General features: G+C 33.1%; 1 protein-coding gene across 1 annotated transcript in view; it reads right to left on the bottom strand.

Annotated features, from left to right (window-relative positions):
• Positions 1-21,310, bottom strand: part of Lrp1b (LDL receptor related protein 1B) — a 1,652,823-nt gene that overhangs the window by 290,388 nt on the left and 1,341,125 nt on the right. The window contains exons 44-47 of the mRNA XM_090342868.1: positions 10,810-11,002; positions 9,878-10,003; positions 6,628-6,756; positions 88-207 (exon numbers count right to left, since the gene is read on the bottom strand). Of these exons, the coding sequence (XP_090198994.1) occupies positions 88-207; positions 6,628-6,756; positions 9,878-10,003; positions 10,810-11,002 (568 nt within the window). The remainder of the gene's footprint in view (positions 1-87; positions 208-6,627; positions 6,757-9,877; positions 10,004-10,809; positions 11,003-21,310) is intronic.

The raw sequence follows: 21,310 nt of genomic DNA, 5'->3' as shown, positions 1-21,310 counted from the left end.
TGAGGTACTTTGCAACAACATGGTCTTCAGAACGAATTTTGGAAAAGTTCAGGAAGCACTATAACTAAAGCAAAGAGAAAAAAATACCTTTACAATCTACTTCATCAGAGTTGTCGCCACAGTCATTTTCACCATCGCATAACTTGCCATGAGGAATGCAACGACGGTTGTTGCAAGGTTTAAAGCCTCTTCGACAGCTTCTGTTTTCTTATAAATATATGTAGAAATTTGTAATTAGTGATAATAGAGAAATATTGTACGAAAGGAAAATCATAAGAGGATCTCTTTCCTAATGGGTTGAGATTTTTCAAAACAAAATTATATAATAATAATAATAAAGCTCTGGATTATATTAGTCAGATACCATAAAGCAGCTCATTCAGTAAAGTTTTTTTTCTTTTTTTTTGATCTAGTGCTTCATACCTTATTTATCTCTTGATTTTCCACATAATTGTTTGTCACATTCTGTCAAGTAACACAGGAATAAATATATAAGGTATGTCCAATTCAGGAGAAATAAAAAACTAAGTTCCATGTAAAAAAGTAACAGAAATGTTCCCAAAATTCATCTTCTATATTTATTACATCTACAAGTATTTTATGACAAGAAGTATCAAATGACAGAACATGTATTCCTGAATTATTCTTAGGAAGACTCATCAAAATACTAATGATGTTCTTTTTTTAAGTTTTTTTAAAGCATTTACTTTAAATAATAAAGTCTTGAATTTGAAAGTACAATGAGACAATTAAGAAATCAAGCAGGAGGGGCCAGGAGTTTAGCAAAGTGGTAGAGTGCTTTCCTAGCATGTATAAAGACTTCTGTACCACATGCATAGGGAAAAAAAATATGCTGGAAGTCGTGCTGTGGCTCGAGTGGTAGAGATCTAGTCTTGAGAAAGCCCAAGGACAGTGCTTAGGCACTGAGTTCAAGCCCAGGACTGAAATAAATCAATAAATGAGAAAAAAGAAATCAAATAGGAAAAATGAACATTCATCAAAACAGAAGAAAATACAAAAAAGAAGCCTGATATTGTGCTATGGCTCAAGTGGTAGAGCACTGAGCTTAATGAAAGCCCAAGATGGGTGCTCAGGCCCTGAGTTCAAGCCCCAGGACTGACAAAAAAGAAAAATTTAGTGAAAGCCTTGACTCGTCCAATAAACTGGGTATGATGGTGATAAAAGCGTCCATCCCTATGAGACACAGCAAAAGTAGTATTTACAAGGAAACTAATGTCAAAAATGCCTACAATCAAATATGTAGATAGGTTTGCAGCAAAATGTAAAGCCTAGTAATTTAGCACAAGGTACTAGCAAATGAAGAAAGCAAGTATAAATGAATATAAAAGAAAAGATGTCAAAGTCAGAGTTAAAGAAAATTTAGGCTAGTTTTTCGGTTAATTAAGAAACAAGGAGGGTAATGGGGACCAAGACATGTGAAAGGGTATCAATATACGTGAAATTAATGCACCTTCTATCTGGCAAATATCATGTAACCCTTTAATTAATTACAATAAAAATAAATTAATAAAAAAAGAAACAAGGCATGATGGGATGAAAGTCATTGTGTATCATAAATCAATAAATTTAAGTCAAGTTCTGGAAGAAAAGAGATAAGATGTAGAATACATAATCATATATTAATAATAGTAAAGTAACAGTAATAGTAGTAATAATAACATATAATAATGAAGAAAACAAAACAAGGAGTTGGTTCTTTGAAAGAATTAACAAAATTGACAAACCCTTACCAAAACTTACCAAAAAAAGAAGGGAGCATACCAAAATAAACAAAATCACAGATGAAAATGGTAATATCATGACAGAAATTACCAAGATCCAGAGTATCATGAGGGAATACTTCTCCAACCTTTACGCCAACAAATTTGAGAATCTAGAAGAAATGGATGAATTCCTAGCCAATATTAACATACACACACTGAATCAAGAAGACCTAACCCAACTAAGCAGGCCTATTTCAAGCACTGAAAAAGAAATGGCAGTAACAGAATTTCCGCCTAAGAAAAGCCCAGGGCCAGATAGATTCATAGCTGAATTCTATAAGGTCTTCAAAGCAGAGCTCACACCAATACTCCTCAAGCTCTTCAATGAAATTGAAAATGAAGGTTCTTTACCAAATTCATTCTATGAAGACAGTATAACCTTCATCCCCAAACCAGACAGAGATTCATCAAAGAAAGAGAATGATAGACCTATTTCTTTGATGAACATTGATGCAAAATTTCTCAACAAAATACTGGCCAACCGTCTACAACAACTCATCAAATAATTATACACTATGATCAAAAAGGATTCATCACAGGGAGGCAAAGCTGGTTCAACATACTCAAATCAATTAATATAATTCAACACATTAACAGGAGAAGGGACAAAAGTCACATGATTGTATCAATAGATGCAAAAAGGCATTTGACAAGATCCAACAGCCCTTTATGTTAAAAGCTCTGGAGAAACTAGGAATCCATGGAACATTCCTCAATATAATAAAGGCTGTGTATGATAAACCCACAGCTAGTATTATACTTAATGGCAAAAAGCTAAAGCCATTCCCTCTAAAATCAGGAACGAGACAAGGATTCCCACTCTCTCCACTCCTCTTTAACATAGTATTAGAATTCCTAGCCAGTGCAATAAGGCAAGAAGCAAGCATAAAGGGAATCCAAATAGGGAAAGAGGAAGTAAAACTTTCCCTCTTTGCAGAAGACATGATTCTGTATTTAAAGAATCCTATAAACTCTACTCCCAAGCTCCTTGAGCTGATTCAAAACTTTGGAAGGGTAGCAGGCTATAAAATTAACCCTCAAAAATCAACTGCCTTCCTCTATGCCAACAGTGAGAGGAATGAGGCAACAATCAGGAAAGAAACTCCTTTCACAATAGCCTCAAAGAAAATAAAGTACCTAGGAATTAGCTTAACTAAGAATGTAAGGACCATTTTGATGAAAAATGTAAAACCTTGAAAAAGGAAATTAAAGCAGAACTGAGGAAATGGAAAAACCTCCCATGCTCCTGGATTGGAAGAATCAATATCGTGAAAATGACAGTCTTGCCAAGGGCTATCCACAAATTCAACGCAATACCCATCAATATCCCAATGTCATTCTTTAAAGAAATAGAAGAGGCAATCCAAAATTTCCTATGGAATAATAAAAGACCCCGTATAGCAAAAACACTTCTTAGCAGAAAGAACAGCACAGGAGGAATTTCAATACCAAACTTTAGACTCTAGTACAGAGCTATAATTATCAAAACATCTTAGTACTGGCACAAGAACAGGCCTGAAGACCAATGGAATAGAACTGAAGACCCAGATATTAAACCACAGACCTATGGCCACCTAATCTTTGACAAGGGAGCCAAAAAAAAATAGAATGGAATAAAGATAGCCTCTTCAACAAGTGGTACTGTCAGAACTGGCACCTGCAGTAAAGTTGGATCCTTCTTTGTCACCCTGTACTAGAATTAACTCCAAATGGATCAAAGACCTGGAGGTAAAAGCTGACACTCTGAAAATTTTACAAGAAGGAATAGGAGATACACTAGGTCTCTTTGGCACAGGTCGAAACTTTCTTAATAAGGACCTAGAATCACAAGAAATCAGAGAAAGGGTGGATAAATGGGACTGCATTAAACTGAAGAGCTTTTATATGGCAAAGGACATAGCTAGTAAATTAATTAGGAAGCCTACAGACTGGGAGAAGATCTTCACCAACCAAACAACAGACAAAGGCGTCATATCTAAAATATATCAACAGCTCAAAAAATCGAATCACTCCAAAACTAATCTCCAAAGTAACAACCATCCCATTAAAAGATGGGCCAAAGACTTAAAGAGAGTCTTCTCTGAAGAAGAAACAAAACGGCCTATAGACACATGAAGAAATGCTCAACATCTCTGGTCATAAAAGAAATGCAAATAACTACAGCTGGTTGAAATGTGAAGAAAATGAAAGTCTTGCACATTTTTGACCAAAATGTGAATTAATATAGCCATGATGGAAAATACTTTGAAGGTGTCTCAAAAACTGAAAATGGATTCCTCATATGATCTGGCAATATTTCTTCTTGGTACATATTCAAAGAAATTAAAAACAGTGTGCCAGAGACATCTGCACTGCATATTTATTGAAACATTAATTCATAATAGCCAAAATATGGACTTGATACATATTTACCATAAATCTGAATAAATCAATATAAGATTTGAAAGAATGAATAAACTATAAGATCAGAGTATTGATATGCATAACACAAATATAATTAGAGACATTCTGTTAATCAGAATAAGTCATGTTCTTACTTATATGTCGAGGCTAAAAAGAAGTAGAAAATTAAATAATGTTCCGCAAAACAAGGGAACAAAATAGTAGAGGGAGCAATGGAAAGAAAGTAGTTAATGCATCTAAGGGAATGGTACATAAGCAAAAAGAATAGTGTTCTATAGAAGAACAGGACAGCTATATTGAACAACATTAATTAAATATTTCAAAATAAAAAATGAAAAGAATTTTGAATTTCATTACACAAGGAAATGATTTATTCCTTAATGATTTGGCAGTGACTCTGATTTGATGTTATACACTATTTATATGTTGATATGACATACACCATATATATGGATAGACATATACTTATTATATACCAACTTTATTTTTTGTGAGTCCTGGCTTGAACTCAGGGCCTGAACACTGTCCCTCAGCTTCCTCATGGCTAGAGCTCTACCACCTAACCCACAGCATCACTTCTGGCTTTTTTTGTGTATGTAGTACTGAGGACTCAAACCCAGGGCTTCCTGCTTGTGAGGCAAGCACTCTAGCACTAGGCCATAGCCCCAGTACTAAAGCAATCTGGCTTTAATTAAGATAAAATTAAATTCAAATACATATTCAAGACCTTCAGATTAAATGAAATGTTTGTATTAATTATGACATTTTCTGTGATAATGCTTTTGTATTTTGTAGGATGCAGTTATTCTGTGAAACACAGAATATTTGTAGCAACTTTTCTAAGAATTTGTCTGCACATTGGACATAGGCAAATCATATATAATTATTACATTAAATGAGAATATCTTATTCTGTGTTCTAGAGGAATGTATTTAGATTGCCTAAATCCATCTTCTTATTTCACCATTTCTTTGATTACTATTTATTTATTTATTTATTTATTTTTGCCAGTCCTGGGCTTGAGCTAAGGGCATGAACCCTGCCCTTGGACTTTCTCAAGGCTAGAGCTCTACCACTTGAGCCTCAGCACAACTTCTGACTTTTTTCTATGTCTGTGGTACCGAGGAATTGAACCCAGGTCTTCGTGCATGCTAGGCAAGCACTCTACTACTCGGCCAAACTCCCGGCATGATTACTAATTATTTAATTATTACCTAGATGCTAAAAATTAAAAAGGTATCAATTCTCAATATTAGCATAGCACATAAATTCAGTACTACTGGATTTAGAATAGATATAAATTAGAATCAATTAAAGAAAATCTAGATCAATTTTATAATAAGTATTAATGATTGTACAAAGATGAATGTTCAGGATGGTTGTAATGTTGCTCATTAGGAGGAAAGCTCACTTCTATTTCAGAAGAAGAAAGAAGTTATTGCCATGGGGTATTGCCAACAGAAGCTCAGACAGGGAAAGCTCCATAGAGATAGTGAAAGTGTCCTGCCTTTGCATAGGGCCCTATGCTATTCTGGAGGCAAAAATGCAATGAATCACATAGTTATTTCATCAGCCCAACAATGGTCTGAGTGGACTCTACCTGTATAGTAAGCCTACAGCACATTAAAACCACTGGATTCCCTTATAAGTTATACTTCCAAAGACAAACTTCATTACCTACATTTCACGAATAGACACACATTAAAAAAAAAAAAAATCTTCCAACCTGGAACCAGTGGCTGACGCCTGTAATCCTAGATACTCAGGAAGTGGAGCTCTGAGGACCATGGTTCAAAGCCAGCTCAGGAACAAAAGTGTGTGAGTCTCTTATCTTCACTTAACCACCAAAAAATCCTGTGGCACTGTGGCTAAGTGATACAGCCTTAAGCTAAACAGTTCAGGGACAGCACCCAGGCCCAGAGTTCAAGCCCCATAACAGACAAAAAACAAAAATAAAAAAAAATAAGAGGGGCCAGGAGTTTGGCCTAGTGGTAGAGTGCTTGCCTAGCATACACGAAGACCCGGGTTCGATTCCTCGGTATCACATACATAGAAAAAAGCCAGAAATGGTGCTGAGGCTCAAGTGTTAGAGCTCTAGCCTTGAGAAAATCCAAGGACAGTGCTCAGGCCCTGAGCTCTAGCCCAGGACTTCAAAAAAATAAATAAATAAATAAATAAATAAGTAAATAAATGAAGAAAGAAAAAAAGAAAGGAAAGAAAGAAGGAAGGAAAGATAAATAAAGAAAGAATGAAAGAAAGTCCTGCATTATTTATCATAGCTGTCATTGGAAATTAAATCCCTCATTTTTGGTATTAACTCAGCCAACTCTAGCTGTAAATCAGAGACACCAGTGAAGTCAACACACAAAACAAAAGGAGATAAACACAAAATGTCAGAAAGTTTTCTTTGAAATGAGCAAACCCCATCTCAGATGCTTACCACAATACAGTAGCTTCTCATCCGATTTATCCTTACAGTGAGGAAAACCATCACAGGTGAGCTGGTAGTCAATGCACTCACCATTTCCACACTCAAACTCGGAATAAATGTTACAAGAGGAATTTTTAGCTGAAAGAATGAAAGGCCAACATTAAAATAATTCTAAATGTTTTTCTGTATAATGACAATTATATTCCTTAATCTTAATTATGAAATAAACTATAACATATGAATGAAAAATCAAGTAAATACAATGCTTTAGGGATTATAAAAAATTAACAAGGACATTTTCTGTATCACTCTTTGTGTTTTGGAAGTTAATTATTAGGTGATTATACCTGTATAGAATAAAAGAAGTAGTTAAAAGTTGATGAAAATGAATACAGACTAGCAGTTCATCTTAATTTTTTAAAGTAAACATTTTGGCACTAAATGTACTTTGCATGAACCATGTGTTTTCTCATGTAGATCAATTATATATTCTTCAAAACATTAAAATATCCCAGCATCTATTCTGTACTTTAATGCATGTAGTTTTTGGGTGATTGACCCAACATCCCCTCAAATAAATAGTCCCTAGTGTCACCTACAATCTGGTGCCTTATCTTATTACTTTATTACGTTATTTTATTACACATTTTTCTAAGCTGAGTTTAAATTGTGTGTGTGTGTGTGTGTGTGTGTATGTGTGTGTGTTTTAAAACAGTTCTGGTGCAAACTTAGGGCCTGAGAACTGTCCTTAATCTTTCTCAAGGCTAGCGCTCTACCACTTGAGTCAAAACAAAACTTCTGGCTTTTTCTGTGTTTGTGGTAAGGAGGACTCAAACTCAGGGCTTCATGCATGCTAGGCAAAGCACTCTACGACTGGGTCACATTCCCAGTCCTGAATTGTAATCTTAGTGACTAAGATTATATGTATAAGGTATTAGCTTCTGCATAATTTATAATTTTGTATAAGCTATGTTTTATGGATTTCCATTGAGGAAAATAATCCTATTTTTATTCTTAAAATGAATTTCACTAGCAAATTTTCAGAATCCATTTCTTAGTTTTCTTGTGTAGAATTACTCCATTATTTATTGGATAATTAGTTGCTGCATTTAAATCAAATTAGCTATATTGGAGGTAATTATAATTCATTTATCTCTGCAGGTAATGTAGCTTAATTTTACAATTTATAACTTTAGCTTTATTTAGGAATATTTTATTATACTGTGATAAATACAATATGAAGTAGTGTTTTATTATTTTTTGAATTTCTTTATTATTCTTTGAATTTAGTTAAATTTTTATAGTATGTTCACCTATCCATATATCTGTATACAATTCTCATTTAATTTCTTTGGTGTTACAACACTTTTTTTTCCCAATCCAGGGCCTGGGACTGTCCTTGAGCTTTCTCACTGGAGCCACTTCTGTCTTTTTCTGTGTATTTGGTACCAAAGAGGCTTTGTGCTTGGGCAATCATTCTACCACTTGGCCACATTCCTAGCCCATGATGATAATACATTCTAAAACTAATTTTTTTCTCATGTAGTACATACATTATTATCAGTCTGAAGTGTCATGTCATTTTTGAAAATAAAACAAAGAATTTTAAACCTAAAAATATTACTAAAACATAAAATAAAATGTATGAAGAATACCAAAATTGTACTCACCTTACATCATGAATTAAGCAAACTTCATTTACTGGAACTTTCTTAATGTTCCTAACATATTTTACCATATTTTGAACATATACAACCAACTTTCTCACTTCTAATAAAACATACAATGATAGAAAATACCATAGTATTTGAAAATAATAATTCTCTTGGAGGGTTATTGAAAATAATAATTGTCTTGGAGGGTTATTGCATGTATTTATTTACATGTTTACATTTTATATTGCTACAGATATTTATTAGTGTTTAACATGATATAAAATCAAATTTTATATGAGTGCATGTCTTTTTCAGAGAGATTTATTTCATCACAGACTTGAGTGTTTTTTTCTACCAGCAACAATGTGATTCCGTTGTACAATAATTTTTTTACATCGATAATACTTTATCTAATGACATTTGTTATTCCTGTGCTTATAATGAATGTTGATAAGGTGAACAATGTTGTACAGAATGGAAATATCTCATCATTTTGTCTGAAATTATGACATCAAATGGTTTTCCCTTAATTGCCCTTATATAGGTGTTAGTACATGGACTTTTACCTTTTTAATGAAACCATTAACATTCACAAATGGCTCTGGGTGAACTCTTTCAAGTGTGGTCAATGCCAGCTATATTCTCATTTCTCACAGATGACTATGGCAAAGTAAACCAGAGTTAATTTTCAATCTCTGCTCGATCCCATACTTCAAGACCAATATATAGTAGATATTATGGGACATGTTAGAAAGTGAGAAAGTATGGAAGAAATGGTCTCTCTGATTGACAAATGCCAGAAGATAAATATTAAAATAGTTGTTTTATAATGTAACTATATCTAGCTCTGCTAATTTTCTAACATAAAATGAAGGTTGAGAATATAAATAAGAAAAAATATTGGCCAAAATTGGCAAAGTATGAGAGTGCGTTTGCTAATTTTTAACAGGGTGATTCTATTTCTACCTACCCCAAGTACAAATAACCTTAAATGTTAAAGGCAAATTAACTTCTTTTATTTACTAATTGTTTTGGAAACAGTTTGACAAACTTAATTTTTAATAAGTATATATTGTGATGGTAATAATTAAAGACTGCAATGCCTGTGGGAGGTATAAACAGGCAAGGCTGGAATGATGCATTCTTTAATTAACAGTTTGTAAATGATTGCAAATAAGCTGCATGATCTATTCTTTTTCATTTGCATACTGTGACTGTGAGATGTTTTATTGTAAAATATTGATCTTCTGCCCATATTCTGGTTTATTCCACCTTTACTCAATTTTCTAATTCAATGATGTTAAAGTCACAAGTTTTCTGATGAGTATTGTGTGCAAGTACTTAATTCCTTAGTCCTAACACTTTCTAGTCAGCCATCACAATGATAAAATATGTGTCACTTGCTTGCTTATTACTGTCATATGGTGCTGTAACTAAACACATTGTGAACTAAGTACTCTTATGGACAGTAATATGAAACCACTGAGAGGAGAATAAACAATTATAAGGTGAGAATACAACTTCAACGATATTCTGAAATAATTTTTATGTCTATAACCCAATTTAAGTGGATGTGAAATTATATTGTGATTTTCTTTACTTACTCACACATCTGTTGTCATCTAGCAGGACTCGGTCCCCTCTGCAAGAACAATTTACTCTCCCATCAAGAGTCAGAAGGCAGAGGTCATGGCAGCCACCATTCAATAATGCACATGGAGAAAGTTCACCTAAATGAAGACATTTTATAAGTCATGCTTTTCTATTGAATAAATATGTTATCTTAATTATAAATACATTTAGAACTGTTGGATTGCCTCAAACTTTCAATGATACCTCATAGAAAACAAATACAGGATTTTTGAAAATCCAAACTTTACAGACAATAAGTTTATTTGAAACATAACCATAGGGTCAGGAGCTTGGCCTAGTGGTAGAATACTTGCCTATCTTGAACACAGCCCTGGGTTCGATTCCTTACTACCATATACACAGAAAAAGCCAGAAGTAGTGCTTTGGCTCAAGTGGTAGAGTATTCTCCTTGAGGTGAAGAACTCAGGGACAACATCTAGGTCTAGAGTTCAAGCCTCATGCCCACCACCACCACCAACAACAAAGTAATATAAATAATTATATGTTTCTGATACATTTATCCAGGACATTAATGCAGCCAATAAACTAGTCTCACTAAAAAACATGTTAATACTAAGACTTCAATGTTGTAAGCATTTCAAAGAATGGAATTGTTTCAATTTAGAGGCAACACATGGTACAATTTAATTATCCTGGAACCAACTAAAAGTGAATTTTCAAAAATAAGAGGAGTAAGAGAGATTGAGGCAGAATTTCAGAGACAAATAAATGAAATGGATTGTTCTTTTGGTGATAAAGCACTACAAAATTAAAGCTTTTCAAGAATTTTGATGTATTTTTAAATGAGATCCTGAGTACCATCTCCCAAAACAATAAGAAAGCAAACCTTATATTTCTAGAGAGTGTTCAATTAAGACTTTTTTTTTTGTCTATTATAACTTACAGCTGTTAGTGTCATTGGCAACAGCAATGATTCCCATTGGCTGGTGTGGAATGTCAGAACGAAGAATTTTGGTGTCTTCTCCTGTGTACTTGTTGGAGCGTAGAATGGCTCGTCTGCCCGAATCTGACCAGAAGATGTAATTGTCATAAACAGCCAAACTAAGAAAAGTCCCTGGCCCAGATTTGACAATAACCTGAAATAAATTGAAATACACTATTACAACAAAGATACTAATATTTTTTTGCTCCTTCCCCAACTATAAAATGAAGATTAGTTTGATAATATGGAATTCTCACATCAAAAAACACTTTATTTAACCTTTTATCATAGAATGATTTCAGCTTATCTTAAATAATTTTAATCATCAATAGAATTTGACATATATTTTCTTCATATTCTAAGTCAATGTGCTGTGTTTCATTTATGTGAAGTGCTTAGACTGTGAAGTGTTTCATACTATTTCTTCATATTTTGAAAATTTTCATAGAAATAAAAAAATATCTTGGGGATAAGACCTAAATTAAAACAGGAAATCCATTAATATTTCATGTATACACCTAGGCTGAAGGTGATTGCATGAAAATTCTTTTGCTTTCCCAATTGTATGTGACTCTTCCAGTCACATAAGATTATGTATGAAATTTTCCACTTGTATCATTATATCAGTATTTGGAAAAATTGGTATGTGAGGGAATATTAAATTTCAGAATTTTAGATAAGGTTACTCAATGTGTTATTCTATCAGTAATTCAGTTTATATATGTAAAAATAGATTTTTCATTATCAAAATTCAAAAATGACCAGTCAGAAAACAAAAATGTAACACTACCAAAATTCTTTTACTTCTTTTGCTGGACTATCAGTGGTACAACATACACTTAGAGTTCTTAGATATGTATAGAAAGTGCAAAGAACATTAGAGTTCAAGATAGTCAGAAAGCTTCTAACATGATTAATTAAAGCATTTGTACATTCTAGTAGAAAAAAAACAGAGGAAAGAAAGATCAAACTTCTTTTTATATCTAGATGGACTAAAAAGTCCTAGGGTTACTTTTCAAAATAATCAAGGAATGAAAAAATATATACGAAATAATTCTTCTCCAGTCTTTATCTCTAAGTCATTGAAGAGGTATAGGAATTACTTGACATAATAACAAAAAGTATGTGCCATAGTGGATGCAAATAACATGCAAAACAGTAAAAACAACTGCCAAACAGTGAAAGTTACAGAAGGAATAGTTATGGCAGTTCCACATGTCACAGGGCATAATGTAAGATGCAAGAGTATTCAGCAAAAAGCCATAGATATCTGCTTAAATGTTCCTGGGTTATACAATGAACTGTTGACAAGCACATATGCCTGCATGTGATGCAACTACTTCATGTTGGTGAAGGAAAACAAGGAAGGGTTAGATATGAGCTGCAGGGTTCACATAGGCTCACTGTCAAGTTTGTTAGCAATGCCAGACTCTTCAGTGTTCTGATTAGTGGCATTCTGATTAGAGTTCTTAGAAGTCTTCTCTCAGTTAGTGGGAACTTATTAAACTCTGCTTTATTCTTGCCTCTAAAACCTCAAAATCAAGCTCTGAAAGGATCAATCTGTTATATACAAAAATAAAGCTCTGAAAATTGTAAGAATATATAAACTTTATACCATTGACATACTCTGTAAAATAGAAAAAAATAAAAAAGTAAAAAAAAATTAGTCAATGTTCACCTTAAGATACTAAATGAGAAGCATACAAAGAATATATTAAAAGAGAAGGAAAACACCTTAAAAATCTGAAAAGAAATTAAAGAACTAGAACATAGAAAAATAATAAAGAACATCAAGTCATTTAAAATTTTCATTTTCTGGGTTCAGTAAAAGAGATAATACACCATATCTGTAGAAATAATCACTCACTAACCTTCACTCCTTATCCTGCAATCTAGACAGCTTAATAATACAAGAAAAAGAAGATAAAAATTGCACCAACATTGGAAGAAGAGAAGTAAAATTACACTAACTGGAACTTGACAAAATTCTAAATATAAAAATCACAAGATTTACATGGGTTCCAGTAGCTCATGCTTTAAGCTTAGCTATTCAAAAGGCTGGGATCTGAGGATCCTTCTGAAGCCAGCCAAGGCAGAATGATCCATGAGAATTTTATCTCCAATTAAATTTCCAACTAAGCATCATAAAAACTGAAAGTGGAGCTTTGAATTAAGTAGTAGAGTTCTAGCTTTGTGCAAAAAATGCTAAAGGGCATCCATCACCCAAGCCACTTGAGGTCAGGATTCCGAGATGCTAGGATACATGAATCACAAATGTAATCCAGCTATTTGGGAGATACCTTGTGGAAAAATCACAGTTTGTAGCAAAATTATGAAAACAGCTATTGAAAATCAGTCTAAATAAAACTATTCAGGTGTGGTGGAATATACTTGCAAGCTTAGCAATTAGAAGAAGTAGAAAGATTGTACACTCAGAGATTTATAAATAGTAAAGGCCTAGAACTAGTACAACAGTATCAGAAAAATAATCTGAACTTTAAAGGGCTGAAGGCATGACTCAATTAGACAAGCAAATACATGCAAATACAGGGCTATATATCTAAGTCCCAGTACTGTGAAAATAAAATTAGAACAAAAAGAAATCTACACACACACACAAACAAAAATGTTAAATGAATAAATTTAATTAGGTTATTAGTTGGAAAATTAGTTGTATTTGTATATACTGAAAATGAATAATTGAAAATTTACAAATTGAAGTATTTTTCAATAGTATAAATAAGCATATATATGGTTATATATCAAAATATATGTAAACTACTAAATTATTAATTTAATAGCCAAAATTAAGTTATAAAAGTATATTTTAAATATGTCTATGATGTCTACTGTTGAACTATCATTTCTGCATAAATTTCAAATTATGTGTAAATCCCAATAAATTAACAAACAAATATTTTGTAGAAATTTACAGACTGCTTAAAATATTCTTGTAAAAATGCAAAAGAGCAGTGAAAGATTTAGATGACTACATTTCAAGCAAGACATTTGTTGTAATGGCAGATGATAGGTAATTGATTGGTAAATACATTATTATAGAAATTCAAAAATCTTGCCACAGAGAGATAGGTTTCTAAATTTTGATAAAAGGACAAAGACTACTAAAAATAAAAGGATAATTTATTCAACAAATGGTACTTGACTGTTTAGGTGCAAAAAGTTCATTCATCTATATCTTATGTTATGTGCAAAAGTTAACTGAGGCTAGTAGCGTGGCCTAGTGTAAATGTTTGGCTAGCATTCATGAAGCCCTTGGTTCAATTCCTTGGTATTACATACACAGAAAAAGCTAGAATTGGTGCTATGGCTCAAGTGGGAGAGCACTATTCTAGAGAAAACCCAAGGATAGTGCCCAGGCACTGAATTGAAGCCCCAGGGCTGACCAGAAAAAAAGTTAACTGAGAACAAGATATATGCTTGACTTGAATTGCAAAAAGGATTTTTCAGTAAACTTTAAAATGTCTGATCAATTGAGTAACAAGTTTATAAAGTAACTTGCATCAAAATAATTTTAAATGACACTGTACAGAGAATAAAAAGTAATTATAATCTATGGTAAAATCCTAGTTGAATAACTCCTCTCATGGCTTACAAATATCAACAGATGAAAGAACAGTGCTAAATCTGAAAATCTGAATGTGCATCTGTGAGTTGAACATAAAGCTCAAGTGCTGAGAAGACTGATGGGAAGTTACTCATGACACCAACAGAAGGACTTCATTTCAGCAACGGTTCAGAAAATATATATGCATAAAAAGGAAGAAGAGAATGTGAGTAACATAAAATTGAGCCGGGAAGAAAAACGGAGAGAAGATTTATAAACTTCACAGCAGTTGAAGAACCTTTTACAAGAATTTGCATTAAGAGCTACAGACATTTTCAGGAACAGTTCTAAAGTTTGTTAGAATTTGTTGCTGTATTTTGTTTGGCTATGTTTTTGAAAAATCTGTTCCTTTCTACTAGGGCCAGATGGCATGAATGGGGGTATTTTGTTTTATTTAAAGAGTTAGTCTGTGTCTTACCCACTGCCTAATTTGGAGGAGTGGTGGTAAGGACCACCTAGTTTAGATATAGAATTCTGTAGTTGTTTTAATTTCAATATGCACTGCAATGTGATGTATAGGGCATAGAACAAGGCCTCAAAATAACTACATCCAATAAATAACATGCACTAAACTTGTCTATCCAAACTCAGAAGAACTGTGTTATCCTTAGCAGAGTGGTATCAGGGAATATTTTATTTATTTTCTTTTTTAGTTTTCTGTTATAAATCTATAAACTGGGCCCATGCAAAACCTGCCCTAAAATCCAATGGGCTATTGTTTTTACCTACATCTACATACAAATGTTTTGAATATATCCAGTTATAAACTTGAGTTTACATTTTGGTTAAATATGTGATTAACACTTTTTATTTTCCTCTGCAAAATTGTTCTAATATACTTATTTTTCTTACTTTAAAATTAAACTAAACAGGAAATGTTGCTATAAGCATGCAATCCAAAGGAGGCAGAAGCAGGAAGATTACAAACTTCAGGCCAGCCTGGGCTGCATAGTGAGCCCTTGTGTGAAATAAACAAACAAATGAATACTAGATAATTTAAGAAGTAAAAATTAAGTTAAAAATCTAAATATGAATATTTGCCCAAAAGAAAGCAAACAAAAAACCTCTAAGCTGAGAGTTGGTAGCTCACAATTGTAATCCTAGCTACTCATGTAGATGAGATACGAGGATGGAAAATAACAGACAACCCCAACAAGAAAGTCCATAAGACTCTTATCTGCAATGGACCACTAGATAGCCGAAAATGGAGGTTTGGCTAGAAATGATAGAGTATTATCCCTGAGCTCAAAGACAAACCCCAGGCTATGATTTCAAGACCTACAACAGACAAAATAAATAAATAAACCTAACCTGAACCAATATTAAATTACATTTTTGTATTCTTGGAGATCTGCAAAGAGTGTAATTTCTTAACTAATATATAGCAGCTTAAATAAACATTCCTTTATTGTATTTTTGAAAGTAGCTTGTTACTTATCTTAGATGATATTTCATAAGTATAAATGATCTCATGAAATAACAATATAAAATGAATGAATGTTCACTCTTAGTACATTGCCCCTGAAGGATATATTTCTAGATAAGTTTTTTGAAGATCATTATTTTAAGAAGAAATAATAAAGGTGGATCCACATGATAGAATTACTCTCTTCATAAGAAGAGGAAGAAAGTTGAAAGCTTTTTGTTACCCTGGAGGATAGGCAAGAAGAAAGTCATCTAAAGGTCAGAGGAAAGCCTTCACTAGAGTCTCATGCTATTGGCACTGGGATCTACAGCCTTGAAAATAGAATGAAGAGGAGGGAGGAAGGGAGGGAGGAAGAAAGGGAGGGAGGGAGGAAAGAAAAGGGAAATGAGAGAGGGGAGGAAAATGGGAGGAAATAAACAAAAAAGGAAGGAAACAAAGTAGGATAAATGGAAAAGATAAATGGCAGGAGGATAAATAAAATAATGAATTTATATTGCCCATCCCAAAGTTATATTTCTGTTTTTTTCCCTCTCAAAGCTTTATGATTCCACAATGGTTAGTGATATCAACCATGTCATAGTTAAGATTTATTTTTATATAAATATCCAGTCATTCTTTTATCATTAGACTGTTTGGTTTCTGTTTTTATTAAAAAGCTTTCTAGCTTTATTGAAGTAAAATTTTTGAATGAAATTTGCAAGTATTAATAAAAAACAAATTATTACAAGATAATATCTGCTAGGAGATCAGCACAATTCGGTTATCAATGGCTTCCCATTGTATTTACACTCTGGGATTTGGTCCTGCGGACTCTGTGGTGTTAATAGAATTGGGTGCTCTCATTCATGTACCTAACAAAGATAAGAACAGAAATCACAGTGACACAGACTCTGGGACCACGATGGAGAACCAATGAAACATTCAGCCTAAAACAGATAAAAATCATAACAATAACAATCCAAACTCCTAAGAATTCACTTAACCAAAAGTGTTAAAGACCACTATAGTGAAAACTTAATGTACTATGTTATTTCTCTTCTCTTTTGGTGCCCTTTGGTTAATCTCATATGTTACTGTATCTGAATTTGTTACCTGGCATATTGTATGTATGTTTGTTTATTTGAAATAGGAAAGGGAAGGAGGGAACACAAGATGATTGGCAGGAGGTGGGGGGAGGAAAATGGGGACAAAAATATGAGAAGGGGTATCAATGTGTGAGAAGTATTGCACCTATTATCTGGTGAATAAAACTATAACCTCTCTATATATTACAAGAAAAATTTGCAAAAAGAAGTTAAAGAAGATTTTAAAAACATGAAAAACCTCCCATGCTTCTGTATTGGAAGAATTAACATATTGAAAATGGCAATACAGCCCAAAGCAATTTACAAAATGGAATTAAAATTTAGTTTGGAATATGTATAAATAGCATTTTGTAAAAAAAAAAGAATGGAAAGAGAAAGAAAAAGAGTAGAACAGTTGTGCACACAAATTGAATAAGAGGTAAGTTAATGTGCATGGAGTTCAGATTTCTGAAGCAAAACTTCCAACGAGGATGTGTTAGAAAAAATGGATGTTTGACCTCTTTCATATTGCCCAAATCTGAAACTCTGTATTCTGTTCCGAAAATAAAGGTCAACTGCTGAGAGTAGCATTGATCAGGATATGTTGTATTCATAGCTGCTTTGTTAGATGGCAACTACTTAGCATAAATACCTAAAGGTAATAATTGAAAACTATTAATTAAAACAGTAAAAATATTATTTGTTTGTAATTTTAAATTCTTTTAGATTCTTCCTCCTACAATGCTTGGTAAAAATTAAAAGTATTGGAAGTAATCAAAATTCGTGACATTTGTTGAAAACTTCTTTTGTATTTTTGATATTCTGTTCAGGAAAGAAAGTTAATTTTCATCAATATTTTATGGATGAGATTGAAACGTCATGTAGTTATATAATTAGGCCAAGGCATTGCATATATATGTGATTAGAAACTGTTTAAGAATCAAAGAACAAAGATCAGATTTTTATCAGGGCATTACCTTTGTGACAGGATCACTCACCAATTATTCATTATTAGTAGATATGCATTTTTATAGCTAAATGTATGCTCCTTTAAGTTACATATATTTATTTTCCCCAGTACAATACTCAATAAAACACTTCTATGTGAATAATAATACATTAACCGTTAGATGTTAAAAAATAATTTTGATGGTAATTAAGCCTATAAAAGTGAAAGTCTTGATGTTCCCAGCAAAAGACAAGTATGACAACTTAAAAAAAAATAATTTTACCATTGATTTAGCAACTGAAAGGTGAAAGCAATACTAAACTCAGTCTATACTTATTCATGTTGCCTTTTGGTCTGGTAGCAGTTTCCACTAAAGATGGATCTAATTCCAGTTCCTAGTTTCTGATTACAACTGTTTCCCAGTCCTCTCTCTACAATAAAATACTTCTAGTGGAAAGTTTACAAATTCTCCCCAATACAAGCTTAAGCAGCATCTTTATTTACAATTCACAAGCTCTGACAACATAAGCTTCATTCTGTTCTGTTGCATAGTAATACTACATTAAAGCATAATTTGGGGACACTTTCATATTGAACCTGTAAATAAGCTCATATTTCAAAATAATTCATTGTTTTGGAACATGGTTTTCTTGACATAGTAACTTATTCTCCTGTGTCTCCATAAAGATGAACAATTAGTCCTTAGAAATGTCAGATAAACGTAAAATATATGTGTCAGACATTCATAGACACTGAGTTACATGACTTTCATATCTTGGCATTTCATTAGTAACTTATTGAGAGAAAAACTAAAACCAATCAAGCCAAACAAAATATGTTCTACTTTGTAAGTCACATAACATATTTCTTACACCCAGATGTTAAATGTTAAAGCAAGCAATATAAAAGTCAAACAAATGAGAGGCTTCCCAAACACTTTGGCTGATTTATTCCCTGTTAAGATCATAAATGATCATTATGAGAAATGACAACTTGGCTGCTGAGACGGGTGAGGATTGCAGTCTGTTCTGGAATGTAATAAAAACAACTAAAGTTGCTTTGCAAAGAATGTGAGACTTATCTATAATTAACCACCAAAAGGCCAAGTGATAGAGCTCCCGCCTAGAACAAAAAAGCTGGATACAGTGCCTGTTTCTGAGTTTCAGCCTTATGACTGGCTCACACATGTGCTCATGCATGTACACACACACACACACACACACACACACACACACACACACCAAGAAAGGAAACACACATACACACAAATTTCTTAACACATAATGTTCTACTAAACTTTTATTATCTATCAGCAGAACCTCTTCCCACAGTAATTTGCCTTCTAACAGAAAATATCAATATTTACTTTTGTATTGTTCTGTGCTCTCAAGTAGACTATCAATATTGGAAATCATTCCATTAGTTAATCTTGAAACGTATATACTTCTCCGATTAGAATAACTTAAGGAAATTTTAGAGGAAACATTTGGCAAGGTATAGGGAGATAATTAGAAATTCCAGGCCTGTAAAAGCAGAAAAAAAATCCTGATTACTGGAATAATATGCAAAAATGAAGAGGTGAAGTTACCAGAATCCAGAAGAAATATAAATTCAATCAGGAGCCACAAGCCTATGTTAAAGAGGTAAACTCATCAGAGAAAGACATTCAGTAATAAATTGCCTTAGGCTGAAATCCTTAGATATCAATCCTCTGAATAGCTAGGATGATTAAATGTATTTTTACTAGACACTTGTTGTATTAAGGCACTTACTTTTAAAATGTAATAATAAATAATAATTATACAAAAATAAGTTTTCTATTGCTTAAAACTTACATACCAAGCCGGGCCTGGTGACTCATGCCTGTAATCCTAGCTACTCAGGAGGCTGAGATCTGAGGATCAAAGTTCAAAGCCAGACTGGGCACAAAAGGACCTGAGACTCTTATTTCCACTTAACCTCTAGAAAATGGGAAATGGGGCTTGGCTCAAAGGTAGGGCAGTAGCCTTGAGCTAAAGAGCTTAGAGACAATGCCCAGGCCGAGTTCAAACCCCATGACCCCCCCCCACACACAAAAAAATTACATACCAACATCCTTAAAAATATGTTACTGGTTTTACTTCAAAAATATCATGGAGACTATAACAATGTTGGCAGGGATATTTATGAAATCTAATTTAGCCGAAATTGAAAATTGCTAATACTGACAGATGAAAACATGATATTTCTTATAGGAGCATTTTCTTTGCCAGTCCTGGGCTTGTGCTCAGGGCCTGAGCACTGTCCTTGGGTTTTCTGAAGGCTAAAGCTATATTACTTGAGCCTTCCAGCTTTTTTCTATATATGTGGTACTGAGGAATCAAACCTGGGTCTTCGTGCTAGGTAGGCAAGTACTCTACCACTAGGCCAAACTCCTAGCCCCTAAGCATTTTATTTTAAAAAGGTAAAATAATGTAAAATTTAAATACAATAGAAGAAAATTGAATTATTTTATTTATAAAATTAATTTTAATACCAGCAATTTAAAAAAGTGTTTATGTGATATTTTATTTATATATTCATTTATTTTCCCAGTCCTGGGACCTGAACTCAGACTGTACACTGTCCCTGAGTCTTTCTTTGATCAAAGCTAACACTCTATCACTTATGGATTTTGGGGGTAGTTTATGGAAAATAAGATTCTCTGAGCTTTATATTGTGTGATGGTTGTTCTTAATGTACTATGTTATTTCTCTTCTTTATTATAGCCTCTTGGTTAATCTCATATTGTTACAGTACCTATCTGTGTTACCTGGCATATTGTATATATGTTTCTTTGTTTGTTTGAAATAGGAAAGGGAAGGGGGGGAAACACGATGAGGGGAGGGAGTGGAGGGAGGAAAAGGGAGACAAAAAAATGAGAAAAGGTATCAAGGTGTAAGAAGTAATGTACCTTCTATCTGGCAAATATAACTGTAACCCCTATATTAATTACATTGTTTTTAAAAAAGAGTCTCACAGAGACTTTTCTGCTTGGTCTGCCCTTTAACTGAAATCCTCCAATAATAACCTCCTCAGTGATTAGGATTACAGCCATGAGCCACCATCTCCAGGCTTTAAGTGAGATCTGAAGTATTAAACATTCACCAGTTTCAGAACCAAGTTTAAAACCCATCTTACCATAATAAATCTATGATTCCCTAATAATCTATTATTATCTTTCCAATCCTTTTTCTCTTTTACATGCACATCTGCATATATACACACACAGCTGTGAGATGACAGATATACATTTATCAAGATTAGTAATGTAATTTCAAGATTGTCTGAGTCAGTGGTTTTAGAAATTTTTCCAGAGTTCCCCTAAAGTGAATCATGCTGTTTTCTATTTTATTCAGTGATTGGTTAAGTGAAATATT

This window comes from Megascapheus bottae, chromosome 12 (assembly GCF_031878675.1).
Source record: "Megascapheus bottae isolate mThoBot1 chromosome 12, mThoBot2.hap1, whole genome shotgun sequence".
In the NCBI taxonomy this organism is placed as follows: domain Eukaryota; kingdom Metazoa; phylum Chordata; class Mammalia; order Rodentia; family Geomyidae; genus Megascapheus; species Megascapheus bottae.
Note: the sequence above shows the minus strand (reverse complement) of the source record. Positions and strands in the feature narration are given on the sequence as shown.